The sequence below is a fragment of the Apiospora kogelbergensis genome (assembly GCF_038363985.1).
Source record: "Apiospora kogelbergensis strain CBS 113332 chromosome Unknown utg000005l_segment0_segment0, whole genome shotgun sequence".
Classification (NCBI taxonomy): Eukaryota; Fungi; Ascomycota; class Sordariomycetes; order Amphisphaeriales; family Apiosporaceae; genus Apiospora; species Apiospora kogelbergensis.
This window is the reverse complement of record NW_027117422.1, coordinates 1,533,179-1,546,109: the sequence shown is the minus strand read 5'-3', so window position 1 is coordinate 1,546,109 and position 12,931 is coordinate 1,533,179. Positions and strand designations below refer to the sequence as shown.

The 12,931-nt window shown below is 53.8% G+C and overlaps 4 protein-coding genes across 4 annotated transcripts; 2 read left to right on the top strand and 2 right to left on the bottom strand.

The window, feature by feature from the left end:
- Positions 1 to 463: 463 nt before the first annotated feature.
- Positions 464 to 2,826, bottom strand: PG998_007091 (uncharacterized protein; the record flags this gene model as incomplete). The annotated part of the gene is made up of 3 exons (XM_066873907.1): positions 464 to 1,591; positions 1,735 to 2,433; positions 2,494 to 2,826. The coding sequence occupies 3 exons, from the start codon at positions 2,824 to 2,826 to the stop codon at positions 464 to 466; spliced, it is 2,160 nt and encodes a 719-aa protein (XP_066729852.1).
- Positions 2,827 to 3,224: 398 nt separating this feature from the next.
- Positions 3,225 to 4,504, top strand: PG998_007090 (uncharacterized protein; the record flags this gene model as incomplete). Its single annotated transcript, XM_066873906.1, has 6 exons — positions 3,225 to 3,258; positions 3,316 to 3,386; positions 3,451 to 3,662; positions 3,706 to 3,811; positions 3,873 to 4,164; positions 4,209 to 4,504. 6 exons carry the CDS (start codon positions 3,225 to 3,227, stop codon positions 4,502 to 4,504), a joined length of 1,011 nt encoding a protein of 336 aa, XP_066729851.1.
- A 367-nt stretch (positions 4,505 to 4,871) lies between these two features.
- On the bottom strand, positions 4,872 to 5,721 carry PG998_007089 (uncharacterized protein; the record flags this gene model as incomplete). The annotated part of the gene is made up of 2 exons (XM_066873905.1): positions 4,872 to 5,421; positions 5,453 to 5,721. The coding sequence occupies 2 exons, from the start codon at positions 5,719 to 5,721 to the stop codon at positions 4,872 to 4,874; spliced, it is 819 nt and encodes a 272-aa protein (XP_066729850.1).
- Positions 5,722 to 6,809: 1,088 nt separating this feature from the next.
- PG998_007088 (bzip transcription factor) lies at positions 6,810 to 8,600 on the top strand (the record flags this gene model as incomplete). The annotated part of the gene is made up of 1 exon (XM_066873904.1): positions 6,810 to 8,600. The coding sequence occupies one exon, from the start codon at positions 6,810 to 6,812 to the stop codon at positions 8,598 to 8,600; it is 1,791 nt and encodes a 596-aa protein (XP_066729849.1).
- Positions 8,601 to 12,931: the final 4,331 nt, after the last annotated feature.

Below are 12,931 nucleotides of genomic sequence, written 5' to 3'. Positions count from 1 at the left end.
GATGCGCATACGACTCTCTTGCAGATGTGCCATTCACAAAAGCCTGACGCACTCATGAGGCAGTGTCATGCATTTGCCAGGATGCAACCAGCTCAGAAGTTCAGAGCTTGTTGAGAAAGACCACAGGGTAAACCAACAGGGAGCTTTAAATCCATGATTGTATGATTGATCCACCCCCATCAAGGCGCAAGAGTCGTCTTCCTGACTCGCGGTGCTTCGCAACGGCCACACCCCAGTGCCCCCTGATGATAAGTCACTCGAGGCTATAAGAGGACGTGACAGCTCCCTAGAGTCTTGAGAGCGATAAACAAGGCCGGAGATTATAACTGCGATACGTCGGCCCATCCTGTACACTCAGGGGCTACCAAGTGATATAATAAGATACAGAGCCCATCATCCCCAGGACCAGAACACGGAGCTACGCTGGACTTGAGGGTATATACTCGTTCCCATAACGGATTGGCTACCCCTGGGGAGGTACAAGACTACCAAAGAAGGCAGCATCGACACCCTGTAAGACCCAATCGTCCAGCTCGACATCGAGGCCAGGCACCAGAAGATGAGCGTTCTCCGGCCTAGCCGCATACTGACTCGAATTCATGGCTTGCTCATCCTCCTCGGAGGTGACGTGGGTTGCTTGAGCTTGAATTGGCGGTCTGAGCGGACTGGTATGATCAAGAAAGGACGGCACCACTTGCCAGTCGGCATTGGCAGACTGGGCTGTGGTTAACTCGTAACCAAGACGATGAATTCCGTTGATAGGATCATCAAATCCATCGCCTTTCGATGCGGACGCCATGCAACCCTGGTCTTGAGATAGGGCGCTGGGGTCGATCGAGCCTCCCGCACTCTCCCGGCAATGTTCAATCTTAATATTTCCGAAATAGGGAATTTGGATGGATAGTACACCTGGGGTCATGCCGTCTGACGCTGCCCGAGTCCACTGGGACTCTGGCCCGATGGCGGCGTCCGAAGATTGCAGCGAAGCGGTGACGCGACATTCTACGCCTGATGCCGAGTCACACTCGAGCTGGAGTAGTGGGCTGAGGAGGACCGAGATCTTCTGCGCAACTGCATCTTTATTCTGGGAGGCCATGTGCTCCATGATCTGGAGGGTGCGTTCAATCAGGCCGCGGTCACCCAATCGCTGGTGGCGGAGGGCTTGGAAAGCACTGGAGCTACCGCCACTGGTGCTGCCATTGGACCGGCGACGACCACATTCCATATGAGCCAGGCACAGCGTCATGCTGGCCGTGAACGCGATAAATTCAATCCCGCGGCAAAATTTAGATCTTGCCTGAGAGGCACGGAAGTTAACCCACATGAGCAGGACAGCACGACTAGCGATGGCTGCGGTCATTTTGCTGTAGTCATAAGCATTGGGTGATGTGGAAGGGGGATCCTGCAGCATGTAGGGTAGGTGCAATTGGATCAGGAGATGGTGATACGCGATGTGGTTGACAAGACGCAATGACTCCGGGAAGTCTTCGCTGATGTCGGGATACACCAAAGAGCTGATGAAGACGAAGTCTCCTATCCACCATTGAGGTGGCATGCACGCGGTCGCCTCCTGGAGCAGATTATCGATATTCTGCGTATACAATAGGTCCAGCCGCTCAACGCCTTTGCGCTGGAGGATGAGGCCGGCAGCAACCCCAAGCATGCGCTCAAGCCGTTCCACGTCGGCACAATTCGTCAGGATTTCGGATTTGGCGAAGGAATTGTCGAGTGTACCAGGGGTAGGCCCAGCATCAACGAGAGATATCGGTCGGATAGCACAAGACGTAGCCACATGTAACCTGGATCGATGCGAGGCCGGCTCGCGTTCTCGTCAATATAGGCGCCAGACGATGTGCTGGACTCCTGTTCCTGGTGTAGACCAAGCATCTGGGCGATTGCCATGGCTTTGCGGTTAGTAAGCCACGCCCGGCGCAGTTGACCGCCGTTGTTCAGGTACATGCTCTCAATCATGAGGCACTCGACTCCCTCGATCGAGCATACAAGTTCATCGTCGCTCGTCACAAGTCTCGCCGCGGCGCCGACAAGCTGTGATGCATAGTCGTAGTAGCTGCCTGTGCGGTGCTGCCCAGTAGTCGTGCTTGAGATTGGCGGCATGTCTTGCAGCCAAGAAGCTAATAAAAGAGTCTTTCTCGCGATAGAGACTGGGTGGGAGCCACTGGGCGGCAGCTTTAATAACTTGTGCGGCGGTTCATACATTTTATCAGAGAGGAAATGCGAGTACGGCTTAAATATAATGCCATGGTACAAAGTTGAGGCATGTACTTGAAAGTGCAAGATGGAATCCCGCTCTTCCTCGTTCGGCCATAGCTCTAGGAGAGCGCGATATATCTCATCATGCTGGCTCTCAGTGGACGAAGAGGGCCGCAGTCGAGCCGGACATGTCCTGTCGACCGCAGTCTCACTGTCAAGGCTCTGGACGGCGAAGGGGGGTTAATCGAGCACATGGGATGAGACGTCGCAATGAGAACTCACGCTCTTCATCCCCGGGTTCTGTTCTTGCCCGTGAGTATCATTTGGACGATGTCCGTCAGATATCCGAACAGCCCTGCTTTGACGAACAGACTGTTCGCCCGCAGGGGATGCACCACCAGCACCGTCGTCGAACTCCTGACTAACACACTCGGTGCGACGACTTCGGCACCCGTCGCAGATGGAAGCTGTTGGTTTGGCATACGTGCATCTGACCTTGCGTCGCTTGCATTCCCAGCAGCTTTGGGTGCCCTTGCGAATCTTGCGCCTCTTGGGTCGCGGCTCTGCTTCCCCCACAGCCCCTGTGGGGTCTAGACCTACGGTCGGGTCCGACATCTATAGTTATAATAGAGAAGTTACATGAAAGAATATTGCTAGCATGACATCTTACTTATTATCCGTAGCGGGATAGCAGTTGGGATAGCAGCCTGGAGTAGGATTGTTCCGCCGCGGCGCCGCGGGCGAACGACGTGCCCCGCACTGGCACTTTTGGTTGGTCAAGGGGGCTGATGGCGGCGATTGGCTTCCTCCGCGGCGGTCGAAAGATAGGGATATTGATGAGCTGGTATTCTCTGGCAATGTATAGTTCAATTCAGTTATGGAATAAATGACATATAAATACAAGTGATAGCGATGAGATCAGAACTTGAATACACCAACAAACTACGCCCACGCATAGTGATCATTATAATTCGCCCTCTTATCGTGTAAGCGCAGCTACAACAATTCATACCATGGTCAAAATAGCAATAGCGGGAGGATCTGGACGTAAGTAACCTATTTATGAGTAGCTGTTTGGAGATATCGCGACTAACTAGACCCTAGAGGTCGCCCGGGAAATCATAGATGCCCTCGTTGCTGCTGGGAAGCACGAGATAACCATATTTAGCAGAGGGGTAAGAATGCTCCAGCTTCTATAAAATCCACATGAAGACAGCTGACTCTAGTTAATTCGGCCAGAAAAATGAGCCGGATGGGCTCCCCACTGGCATCAAGTGGCAAACTGTTGACTATCAAGACAAGAACGGCTTGGTGCGAGACCTCCAGGGCATCCACACCCTTCTATCGTTCGTACAGCTCCTCTCGGACCCCAACCAGGAGTCGCAGAGGAACTTAATCGACGCCGCTATCCTAGCAGGCGTGAAAAGGTTCGCACCGAGCGAGTATGGAAGGTAAGAGCACCCGTTCGGACTGACTCTGTCGCCCCTGCCAAAGGCCAATTACTGAACGGCCGGATAGCAAGGGGACAGTCGACATGGGCTGGTGGGATGGTAAACAGAGAATTAGAGAGTATCTCGAAGAGGTCAACCGTACAGAGAATGTGAGTTCCTCCCCTTCATCATCCCTTCCAAACGGCTATAGCTGATCAACAAGTATTGTAGGTGCTTGAGTACACACTGTTCCAGCCCGGCCTGTTCTTGGATTACCTGGCCTTCCCTCATAAGACAGCCAAGTATGTTGAGCCTCTTCAGCTTGGCTTCGACCTTGGGAAATACCGCGCCATGGCTGTCGAAGACCATGAGGACGCCATCGTGACTCTGACAACATCGGCAGACCTCGCCGCCATCGTGGCATGCGCCGTCGAGTATGAAGGCACATGGCCTACCACTGGTGGTATCAGTGGCAACCGCCTTACTTTCTCGCAGGTCATTGCGATTGGTGAACGGGTCCGAGGTATGTATCCCTTTCTGTGGTTGATATTCCAATTGAAAAGATAGTTGGTTCATTAACTCGTGTTCGCGTCACCACAGGACGACCTTTCGATGTGGGAAAGGTCCGACTGGAGGATCTGGAAGCCGGAGAGCTCAAGACTTCTTGGAATTCACAAGCCTTGCACAAGGCGGTCTCTCAAGATCAGGCATCGACTTTCCAAAAGATGGTGCCTATTGGGTTTCTTCTAAGTAGTGTCAAGGGTGCATGGGACTCCTCGAACGAGATGAACCAATTGTTCCCCGACCACACCTTTACTTCAGCCGAAGAGTTCTTGAGAGAGGTTTGGGAAGGAAAGCCATAGCCGTATTCCAGGCTGCAAAATATTTAACCGTCTTCAGGGGATACAGGGATTCAAGAAGGAAATGTAGGGCGCCGGTCGGATATCGATATACATGTTGGTGGTCATTGAAAATATCAGAGGGTATCAATCGAGTTTTCCGGGAGACATCGGACTTCGAAGCATTCCGGGGATAAACGCTTTGCTTAGCAATTCAACTTGCATCACGGACTTCATCCAGCGTTTTCTGCCACTGTCGAGTACTGCCGCCCCGTGTACTGACCCTGCATGTGTTTCTGAAGAGGGGGATGATAAACAGTAAAGCTCTCTTGAGACCAACATCATTGCAGGGCTAGAGAATGTACGCGCATGACAGGATGCTGCCGTAGCTTCAGGCCCCCTTCAAGGCTTTGATGGCTTCTTTTTGAGCATCAAGTGTGGAACATACTGCCATGAGTTTAATCAGCTTCTCTTGCCCCGAAGGTCCAGCCTTTTTGGCGGCCTTAATCGTTGTCCCCACGTCGAGGAGAATGGTTGCACGACACTTGGCAATCCTCTCCGCCAGCTTTTTGACATATGAGGTGTCCCGACCGATGTCGTCCGCCATTGCGTCTATGGTCGTGTAGTCCTTGGCCAGCGCTGCCAACTTTGTGGCGCTGCTACCCACAATCTGGTTCTCTTCCTCGTCTTCATCGTCTTCGCTTTCGTCACTGTCGACCTCGGCACCGTCAAGGGCTAATCGTCCTTCGAGGAGTTCAAGCCTGTCGTTAAGCTCCAACATGCGCCGGCCCGTTTCGATTTCGCCGCGGACGCCGCCGAGTTCGGTGCTGAGGCCCTGGATCTCGCGGCCACGGTCGCCTACTCGGCCTTTGACCTCTTCGATCGCCCTTCGGAAGCCCAACAAGCCGACGCGCACATCTTCGACGCGTTCCTCGCCCCCCCTTCAGTTCGCTACCCAGACTCAAGAAGGACGTGTAGTTCGCATTGACGAGCTCCAGCAGCTCGGTCGAGATCGCAGCGCTACGGTCACGCAGGTCCTGCCGTAAGTCTTCGAGGGTTTGGTGGCGTTCTGATAGCGACGATAGGTAGGAGGCGGCGTCGAATGACGGCGACAGGAAGTCGGATCGCGGCAGGGCGGTTGGGAAGGGGAGGTTGTTGGGGTCGTCGTCGCCGTCCGTGTCAGAAGATGATGACGACGGAAGATTGAATCTGCGCGACGAGTTGGGCCGCGACGGCGACATTGGCGTTTGGAGGACATGGTGGTTTGCCCAAGGTATGAACGAGGGAGGTACTTTGGCAAGGCATGATTGATGCAATTGAGCTGTCCTTCCAAAGTCACACCCCACTTCGGTCAGACCTTGGACCCCTACACCGAAAGCCCACCTTCACCTAGGTGAGCACCTTCCGAGCTGTTGCCGTAACTCCGACTGGCTCCAGGCCGGTATCGCAATAGCGTGTCTCTAGCTTGGTAGTCCATGACCCGACGTTCTCCGAAGGACTGGGAAGCTAGCGAGGATTCAGGATCTGATAAACCACACGACCTTGACGACCGTCAAGCAGCTCTCCTGAACTCTCTGGTCTTCGCCAGAAAGAGGCATGGCGCCTACGATCTAACGCTGCTAAAGCTCTTGGTAAATGCGTTTTTCGGAGCAGAACTCGGCTGAGCTGAGAAGAAAGGTGGGCCAATTGCGCTTTTGCGTCTCGTCTTGCTCGTTTTGTTGACGGGCTTGCAAGGAATCCCCAATCATCTCCTCCTCCATATGGACCCCAAGGGACCCGAAGCCGAAGCGAGAGCCCAGCGTTTTAATCTTATCAATCTGATCAGTTTCTTCTCACCTCTTCGGGTCAGATCACGGCCTTGTCTTTTCACCTCATTCCCAACATCCCACCAAATCCGTCATCTTGATTCGTCCCCCTGCCACCACACAACCACAGCCTCTCACATACACACACCACTTGTCTTCTAGACCCATTGCAAGTCATCTATTATTTGAATTATCAATTATTGCTGTTCTTTTGTCCTTTTGGCAGTTGAGTGGACTCAATTGCATTGTTGGGCCGTCGCTTGGCTGTATGGACCTTTGCAATTTTGCTGCCCCCCTCCCCGCTCCTGTAGCTTCGTGGCCCAAATCCTCCCCTTCCGCTGGTGCTCGTTTTGCAGTACGAATCTTCGAATTCTGTCCTTATTAGTGGAAGACGTCGTCCTCAATTGTGGGATTTCAGATCGGCTTCTAGATCTGTCCAGCAAGGCCACGTCATCGCTCTTTCCACGCAGCGAGCTTGAACTCCTCGTGCATGGGGATTCTGCCTGCGAGCACTTAAGATCGACATGGCGCCCCCTTCAGCTAATGCGGTGGCGCCGCAGTCTATGCGTACCGTAAAGGTCGCCATCGCTCCAACTACAGCTGCTGCATCACCAGCTTCGGCCTCGTCGCCGGCATCAAACATTGCATCTACCTCCCAAGTCCCCCAACTTGCTATCAAACCAGTGGCAAACAGTCCTGGTCCTTATTCTCCGGCGGGCACACCATCCGCCACCATCCTGCCCCAGATGCCCAAAGCCTCTATTACTAGCAAAGAATGGGTTATTCCACCACGACCGAAACCTGGGAGGAAGCCAGCCACAGATACTCCACCAACCAAACGAAAGGCTCAGAATCGTGCTGCTCAGAGGGCTTTCCGCGAACGTCGAGCTGCCCGGGTAGGCGAGTTGGAGGAGCAGATCGAGGACATTCGGGAGGAGCACGAACAGATCCAACAGGACCTTCAAGACGAGATTCAAACCTTGCAGACCCGCTGCGCCACGCTGGAAACCTTATTGGAAAAAGAGCGTACTGAGCGTACCAGGGCTACGAGCGAACTCGACTCAATGCGTCGCAGGTGGATGGACGAGCGTGCAGCAAGTGCTGCCTCGTCCCGGCAAGGTAGTCTGCCAGGTTTGTCAGGCCGTTCATACGGACCTTTTTCTACAACGTCACAACATCACACACCACGAAGCAGTATTGCAAGCGATCACTCGGGACACAGAAACTCAACTACTTCTTTCTCTATATCTCAAATTATTTCACCTCCCGATCCGGAAATTTCGGTTGCGGATAGCACCGTAGACACAGGATGCGGCTCATGCCAGCCCAACGGCGCATGTGCTTGCGTAGAGGAAGCCCTCGCCGCCACGGCGCCTTCACTTGACTGTGGAAAGTGCAGTCTAGGCACCAAATGCGAATGCCTCGAAGCAATGCTCAATGGGCCGACCTCATCGGAACATGAACTCAAGCGGAAACATTCCTCCCTCTCCAATAGCGGACAAGAGGGGAAACGCCAGAGGTCGGACGTTAATGAGAATGAGATCGACTTTACCGCCATGTTTTCTAAGAAGAGAACGTCGGTCGTGGCGCCACCTCCCGCAGATGACTTCCAACCCCCGCCCCAGCAACACACGATACCGCCCCGCGACTCGTGCGGTTTCTGTACAGAAGGGACATACTGCATGTGCGCCGAAGCTGCTTCCGCCGCCGCTCAGACAACCCTTGCCCCCATCGGATCCCAAGTCCAAACCCCACCAGCGTCCGAGGACGACGTCGTGTCGCCGCCGCTGGAGGTGACGTCCACTGGAGCCATCAAACTTCCAAGGCTACAGAGTCTCAATCGGCCCGCACCCGCGCCTAAGAGCAGTGGATGCGGGCCGAATGGGCCAGGCACCTGCGCCCAATGCGTGGCCGACCCCAAGTCGGGCTTGTTCTGTCGCAGTTTGGCTGCAAAGCTCAACAAGGACTTGGGGTCGGGCGGCCTCCCTTCGGGTTGCTGTGGTGGCTCCGCGAGCGGTGGCGGATGCTGTAAGACAGCCCCATCTTCATCATCAGTGAATGCCGGTCCTTCCTCGGCTTCTGGAGTGAATCTCTCATGCGCCGATGCGTACAAGACGTTGTCTAGTCACCGAAATTTTGACAGGGCGGCGGACGAGATAGGAACCTGGCTGCCGCAGCTCAGAGCTGTCCCCCACGAGGTCAAAGGAAGGTTACCTGACAGCAGCAGGTCAAGACACCACCCTATCGAGGTGGAAGCGGCGAGCATCATGAGTGTATTGAAAGGATTCGATGTGAGATTTGGGCGAGAGCCCTGACAAGCCTGCGTAAGAAGAGAAGAGAGACAAGAACTATAGATATACTTCAAACAATTCGTGGATATCCTGGCTGTCGCGAGGCACTGGGCGCGAGAGACGAGATACCCTTATTATGTACATAGTTAATGGAACCGCAAACCCATTGCGATAATGCGAGACCCCAGAGCGCCAACATCTGGATGGATTTGCGTCCGTCCGTACGTAAAGGACTATCCTAGACTGTTCTTTGTTTTGACAAGATTCGCAACACCCTGGAATAAGGAGCTGTATCCATGATCGTCTCGTAGCACCACATGGTGCATCAGGTGACACCCGAGACGAGGGCCTGGGTTTTCCAAGGGCACGTAAATTCTGTGGTGCAAGGCTTTTGGCAGAACACATGATGTCCCAAAGCTAGATTGGAATCTTTGTATTCTACGCGTGCTACCATGGCTGCCGCCTCGGACCGCCGCACAGGCATGGTTCCTGGCTCGCGATACCGAGATTTGCCAACTTAAACACGCCCATTTGGAATCAGATACAGATACGTAGGATCTACACCGAGTTGGAATTGCGAGGCCTCAGGTAAAGTCACACTACATAGGCGATAAACATCGATGTGGCTTGCATCCGTACCACGTATTCAAAACAAACACGACTTGCACTGTTTCGTTGAGTTATTCACGAAGCAGATAGTAGGAGTATACCATCTCGAGAAGGTTTTAGAAAGCAAGGGAATTAACCTCTTCTGCGACTATTCTAGGGCTTCACAGGTATTTGATAAAAGAAACCCATAATGAGGGCCAAGCCTAGATCCGGGCTTGTTCTGGTCTCATATATTTCTGCAGGTAACATTCCACCGCATCCTAGTGTCAACGCATCGCATTATGTTCGTTGGCAATTGCAGGTCGTCTAGATACACGGACACTAGTAGCGAGTACTGCACAGTCAACACCAGACATGGTAGCATATAAGTGACGATAACAGTATTGTTTGCTGTTGCTTCGCAACGGTCACCTTCTCATAGAGTCACCGTGATTCTCCCTAATATCTTTCGCCCTTCACCTTAGGTCACATGTGTCGGGTGTCAAAGCACCGCGAAAGAGCCAAACTACAGCTGGTTCGCAAACCACTCGAGGCAGATGAAGCAGGTCGACGTGTTCATGGTGTTTCGGGATGTTCTTGCATATAAGTATTGCATGATGCTGCTTCTCGACCCGCTTAAACAAGACGTTATCTGTCCTGACAGCAAACCATTCCCTAACAAACTGTTTGCTTTTCCACGAAGTGAAGTGTGTCACGAACCTCTTATGGGCGCGGGCAGTATGTGTATGTCGTGGTTCGCCTGTTGAGGCTGAAAGCGAAGGGATGCGGGCAGATGAGGGGGTGTCCACGCACACATGGGCGTACACACATAGCAGGCGTGTCAAACCACGGGGGTTCCACCGCTCCTTACTTGGGCGGTTGCAGCTGACTTGCAGGACCTACGACTGTACGAGGCTGAAAGGGGCAATGCAACGGCGCGCACAGGGAGCGCGATAGAGCGAGGGCGGTCCTACCGCCTGTTCATCTGAAGCTTCTGCTTCCCAGGACACACATACCGATGGCGTGGCATATATGGGGGGTGAAGATGAGGGGAGACCCACCGTGCCCCTCCGTGAGAAGTCGGTGGTCGTCGGTGAGGGTGGCAGGGTGTCAGGGTGCAAGGTGTCAGGGTGCAAGGTGGTACTGGGTTTCGGTATGTATGGGGATTCATCTCGAGCAAGGAAAGCAGCCTTATGGGGGTGTTCCAATCTGGTACTCTCTCGATCGGCAAGTCTTCTCGCCAAGGAGGAAGTGCATGGAACATTTCGCCCGCCAGACTCTGCAAGTGTCTGCCGACTCTATCTTGGTAAAGACATGGTAAGGAGATGTGCCAGCCAACCAGACCGATTCAGGAAAACAAAAAGCAAAGAGATTGGTTCGAATCTGGCAGGGCATCGCGGCGCATCCAAGGATCCAAGGATGGAATCAAGATGGGTTGGGTGGTGGGCTAGCGGCGGACGATTGGGACATGTGATGAGTTGGCACACCTTTGCAAATGCGTGCGTGGTAAATCGGGATTGGACAAGAGGGAATGGCGATGCAGCGCGATAGGCTGCTGCAGGCCTTCTGGGGCTAAGCTTTTAGCTCCTCTGGCCCTCGGTCTCCTCCCACCTACCACCACCTCCTCTGCTCTTCTCCAAGCACCAAGCACCAAGGTAAGTGGTAGAGGGTAAGGTTACTAGCAGACTAGACCGTCCCAGTAACCGTCCCCCCCTCTCTGTCTCTGCCCGCCGCCCGCCCACAACCCTCTCCGGGGCCACGAGTGCCGAACAGGGCGGGTTTCTGTCTGGGTTGCTGACAGCAAGTAGTGTGTACTGACCGACTTGCCAACACACCCATAGCGCGGAAAGAAAGAAAAAGGCGGGATGCGAGATGGGACGAACACACCGGGCAAGAAGGAGCCCAAAAAGAAATCAAGAGGTCGACGGAAAGAAACACGCATACGCCGGTCCCAAGTGCTGAGTGCGTGGCAAACGAATCGAGTAGCAAAGACGGACAAGAAGTAATATGCATGGCCAGCTCACCCAGGACCAACCAGCCAGTGCTATTCGATTGCTTTTCTTCCCTCGCCTGCGAAACACGAGGGAGGCTCGTCGCGGCGATTGCCATTCCGTCTACGTACTATCGCTATTCACTTACTACAACGTACATGCATAGCCCTTATTTTAACCCACTGCCCGATTGGTAAGTTCGCACAACAGCAAATGGTATGGAGAGGCACATGGAAAAAAGAGGGACTCTGCATTCGGCGGGCGCGCCAACAGGGCAAAAGACAGGCAACCGAGCAAGGCAAAAGGCAAGGCAAGCCAAATAATGTCCCGAGATCGTGCCATTTCCTGTCGAGACCCGGTCTGCCGGTTGCGGTAACTGACTGGTTTGGCTACGTGTTACTGTGTTTCTGTGTTGTTGTGTCCAATGTTACTGGCCGAGGTGCCAATTACCGCCCGTTTATGCATTTGGTGCGTGTCCTTGGTGCGTGTACGTGTACGTACAATAATAGAGCGAAGTAAGAGCGGAACTGAACTGGCAGCGAGAGGAGTTGTTGTTGTAGATCACCCGAATAGGCGGGTAGTAACGGAAAAGGTTTGAGACAAGGAGGGGGGGTTCTTCAGCTCTGCTGCTCATGTCAACATGTCAATAGGATAGCCGTGGACGGTTGGTTGGCTGGATGGATGGAAGGATGTTCTCTCGTGATATGTACTTGCTGCGCACAATACCCAATCTCGGAGGGGCATCTGAGTTATTGATCGAATCGAACGCCCAAAAAAATAGGGCCTTGCAGAAATGGGCGAGGTAGAGAGGTAGCACTGGGAACCGAGAACTTGGCTCGTTCTTTTGTGCTTCTTCTTTCCGGCCGGCATCAGCGACGAGCAATGAACTCGTGGCCCAGTAATTGTTTCCCCTTCCATTTCCATGCCCTCCTCCTGGCCGTCAACCATGCAGCAATGGAGGCCTAACCGGAACAAGCCAAAGGCGGTTGCACCGCGATTTACCCCACGTCGGTCACCAACGCTGGCGCTGGCGCTGGCCGTGGTTGTTGGCCGCCTGCTGTGGGGATCCACCATCTTTTGACCGGGCACATGCTGTCTGTGACTCTGTCGCCTGCTAGCCTGTCGTGCCCGCTTGCTGGGCCACTGATGCTGGTCGGGTACCTCAACAGGGCATTGATGCAAAGCAGCTAACATGCCCTTATTTACTTGACGCAACCGAAACCCAGTAACGCCAACATTGCCATTAAGAACACCGAAACCCCTAAGCTGTCAAGTCTTGTCTAGGAACATCTGTCTTTGCTTTTCGCTTCTCGTCTTCTCCTTCTTCTTCCTGTTCCCCTCGATCCCTCGACTCTCTTATTAACCAGGACTTTTCCCGGGAACCCATTCTCAGAGCACTACAGCACTGCACTCCAAATTCCTATACCCACAGTAGTCGCCCTCCTTCGCCAACCCGATTTCAGATGACTTGGCGATGAGAGCAGCTGGCGCTCCAGCGACAAGCTAACGTCCAGCCAAAACCAACCTCAACAGTTGCGGGCGACACGCGATCACGACTAGGTACTCGATCCTCGACCCTCGACCCTCGAAACTTCCAATATCAGACACTTTCCCGATGCGCCAATAGCATCCAAAACGAGTCCCAACTCAACAACCCCGTCATCGCACCCACCTCAAGCTCCACTAGCAGCCCCCCATCTGTGTCGGCGCTGGTAGTCGTGCTGGGTGACCTGACTGACTGCCTCTGTGCGCGCGCTGGGCCCAACACAGCCTCAC